This window comes from Phaseolus vulgaris, chromosome 2 (assembly GCF_000499845.2).
Source record: "Phaseolus vulgaris cultivar G19833 chromosome 2, P. vulgaris v2.0, whole genome shotgun sequence".
In the NCBI taxonomy this organism is placed as follows: domain Eukaryota; kingdom Viridiplantae; phylum Streptophyta; class Magnoliopsida; order Fabales; family Fabaceae; genus Phaseolus; species Phaseolus vulgaris.
This window is the reverse complement of record NC_023758.2, coordinates 21,696,478-21,699,181: the sequence shown is the minus strand read 5'-3', so window position 1 is coordinate 21,699,181 and position 2,704 is coordinate 21,696,478. Positions and strand designations below refer to the sequence as shown.

The window sequence follows — 2,704 nt, the reverse complement described above, 5'->3', positions numbered from 1 at the left end:
TTACTTTGAGTTAACAGTTTGCCAAGTTTGTTATAAGGTTAAACAATTTGCTCGAGTTAAAAGCAGTACATGGAGGGTCAAGTTCAAGTATTGCTGAGTTCACGCAGTTGAGCAAGTTTCGCCAAACAAGGTATCACCTCTGACGATCGATGTCCTCTATGCACTTAGCGCTAGAGCGATAGAGAAGCAAAGTGAAGTACGAAGAACGATGACTGATGAGTTGTCGGTGGGTACGCTGCCCGAAGAACGATGACTGATGAGTTGTTGGCGGGTACGCTGCTTGAAGAACGATGACTGATCAGTCTTGCCTTGTCGGAGGAAACTTTTCCAAACAAATTCTTACACAACAAGCTGAGGCAGACAGACTACGCCTAGTCAGTCATCCAGTACAAAGCTATGCATAAGAACTGTTAAATACAAAGCTAAGGGAGTAGCTAGTCGTGATCAAGTAGAGGCCAAGATCAAAGAGTACAAGATCGCGCTAAACCTAAGCTAGCTAACAGTTAGTCGTGTGCATAAAGAAAGATGAAGCTCAAGAAAGTACAAGAGAAGAAGCTTATAGCTGAAACGAGTATGTATTCACACCAAGTTTTATACAAATTCCAAGTACAAAAAGTTGTGCAGAAGTATAAATTTACAAAAAAGAAAAAGAGCTCAAGGAGGAGGAATGAGTTTTCCATCCACCACCTCATGATAAATGCTGAACTGTGAGAGGTCCAAATCCGGGAGAACGCATTGGATCTGCTCGAGCGCCAGCTCGAATCCGTCAGCAAGGGCTTCAGCACCCACGCTCATAAGGTCGGCGTTCTCAGCTTCTAATTTTTGCTTTGAGGCCTCCGTAGCATTCTTCTCGGTGGTAAGGGCAGCAATGGAAGAGGCAGCTTCTTCCAATTGGCCCTTTGCCTCAGACAGCTTGCTCACCACCTCCTCAAGCTTCTTCTCCCTAGTAACGGCCGTCTCCCTGGTAGACTCGAGCTCCCCCACTAGTTGTGAGTTCAGTTGGCGTAGGGAGGAGGTCTCGGCCTCCAGGTGGATCACCTTGCTCCGCAGTTGCACCACCTCGCAGTCCAGAGAGTTGACGGCTTGCCCCATCAAGATCTCAGTCTTAATGGTCTCTTGGACCTGCGCTAGGTACTCTCCCCTGGCTTTTTCCACCATACCCCTCATCAGATCTACGGACCCTTGGGCAGCCTCAAAGTCACTTTGCAGTGACTCCTTGTCATGCTCAAGCTCCTTGATCCTTTTCTCCAGGATTAGTTGCTTGCGGTGCTGGGTGGAAAACTCCAGGGAAAGCACTATCTGCTTAGCCAGGTGTATGTCCACCTCCTCTCCGTTCCATTCGATAAGCTCCCGGCTACGAATGAGCTATCGGACCAAAGCAATGACTCGGCTGAAATTCTCATTGCTAGCTCCAGAGCCGCTTGGTCGCGAGCTGCCCCCACCACCTTCAGCAGTAGCAGTGGAGGTTGGTGGTGGTGGTGGTGGTGGCAATGCGAGAAGTCCCGGGGGACCCCCCGAGTGAGCAGAATCGCCCCCAGCAGGTGGAGTGGATTGACCAAGAGCTTGGCCTGCTGGGGGAGGAGATGGAAGGGGAGCTGGAGGTGGTGATCGAAGAGCTGGAGATGGTAGTTGTTGGGGAGAGGGGAAGGATGTTGGCGCTGGGGCAGGTTGAGCAGAACGGGGCGAGGCTGAACCTTCATCTATCTCCCCAGGCTGAAGGGATGAAGCCCCCCCAACCTCTGGAAGTTTCCTCTTGTAGTGTACAAGAGGAGAGCCAGAACTCTCCTCTTCGGTTGAGGGGGTAGGAGCAGCAGCAGCAGCTGTAGCAGACGAAAGAAAGGCCTTCGCTAGCCTTCTTCTTTTCCTCACTGGCTCGGGGCCTTCAGCTGGCGCGACCGAGAGAGGAGGAGCTGCGATGGGTTCGGTGGTGGAAGAAGAAGAGCCAATCATCTTGGCACCCTGGATTCGGGCAAGCTCCAGCAATGCCTTCCTCCTTTCCTTCCCTGAAGTCATGTCTACATCGAAGGAAAAAAGAAGAGTTAGATGGCATAATTATGCAAGTGGGTCAAAATGTATGCAAGTATGCATGAGTATGTGCAAGTATCCTAAGAGGTGAAAGAAGAAGAGCCTACCTATGTACTTCTTCAGAGCCAACACATCAAACTCGTGTTTGATGAGGAGAGCTGAGCTGTACTTTGCCCCTAGGAACAACCCACATAGTTCGCGCTTGTAGGGGGCCATGACTTCGAGGCCACGGGGTTTCTTGAATTCTACTCCAGGAACCCAGTAAAGGGGAAACCCCTCGAGCAATGTTGGACTTTGCGGGGTAGCAGATATCATATAGAACCTGCCCTTCCAATCTTTGAAGGATTGCTGATACAGGCCCAAGAGCACCCGTCCAGCAACCCCGTTCAGGCTGACCCAGGACATATCCCCGGGGTTCTTCGGCTCGAAAAAATATAGGAATACATCTACGGAGGCGTTATGCCCGAAGTAGTTGCAGAGGATCTCGAATGCCCGTATGAAAGCCCAGGCATTCGAATGGAGTTGGCAGGGGGCGACATTTAGCTCCATCATCAGCTCCTTCTCAAAGAAAGTGAAGGGCAGGCGCAACTTCAACCTCTTGAAGATGGCGGAGTAGACGAAAGTGAAGGGCACCCCATTGGTGGCCCTGTCATCCGCACAGATGGGCATCCCTCGAGGA

At 51.0% G+C, this 2,704-nt stretch overlaps 1 protein-coding gene across 1 annotated transcript; it reads right to left on the bottom strand.

Annotated features, from left to right (window-relative positions):
- Positions 1–654: 654 nt before the first annotated feature.
- On the bottom strand, positions 655–2,340 carry LOC137809192 (uncharacterized). The gene is made up of 3 exons (XM_068610329.1): positions 2,133–2,340; positions 1,375–2,015; positions 655–1,269 (listed from the first exon to the last, which is right to left on the bottom strand). The coding sequence occupies exons 1-3, from the start codon at positions 2,338–2,340 to the stop codon at positions 655–657; spliced, it is 1,464 nt and encodes a 487-aa protein (XP_068466430.1).
- Positions 2,341–2,704: the final 364 nt, after the last annotated feature.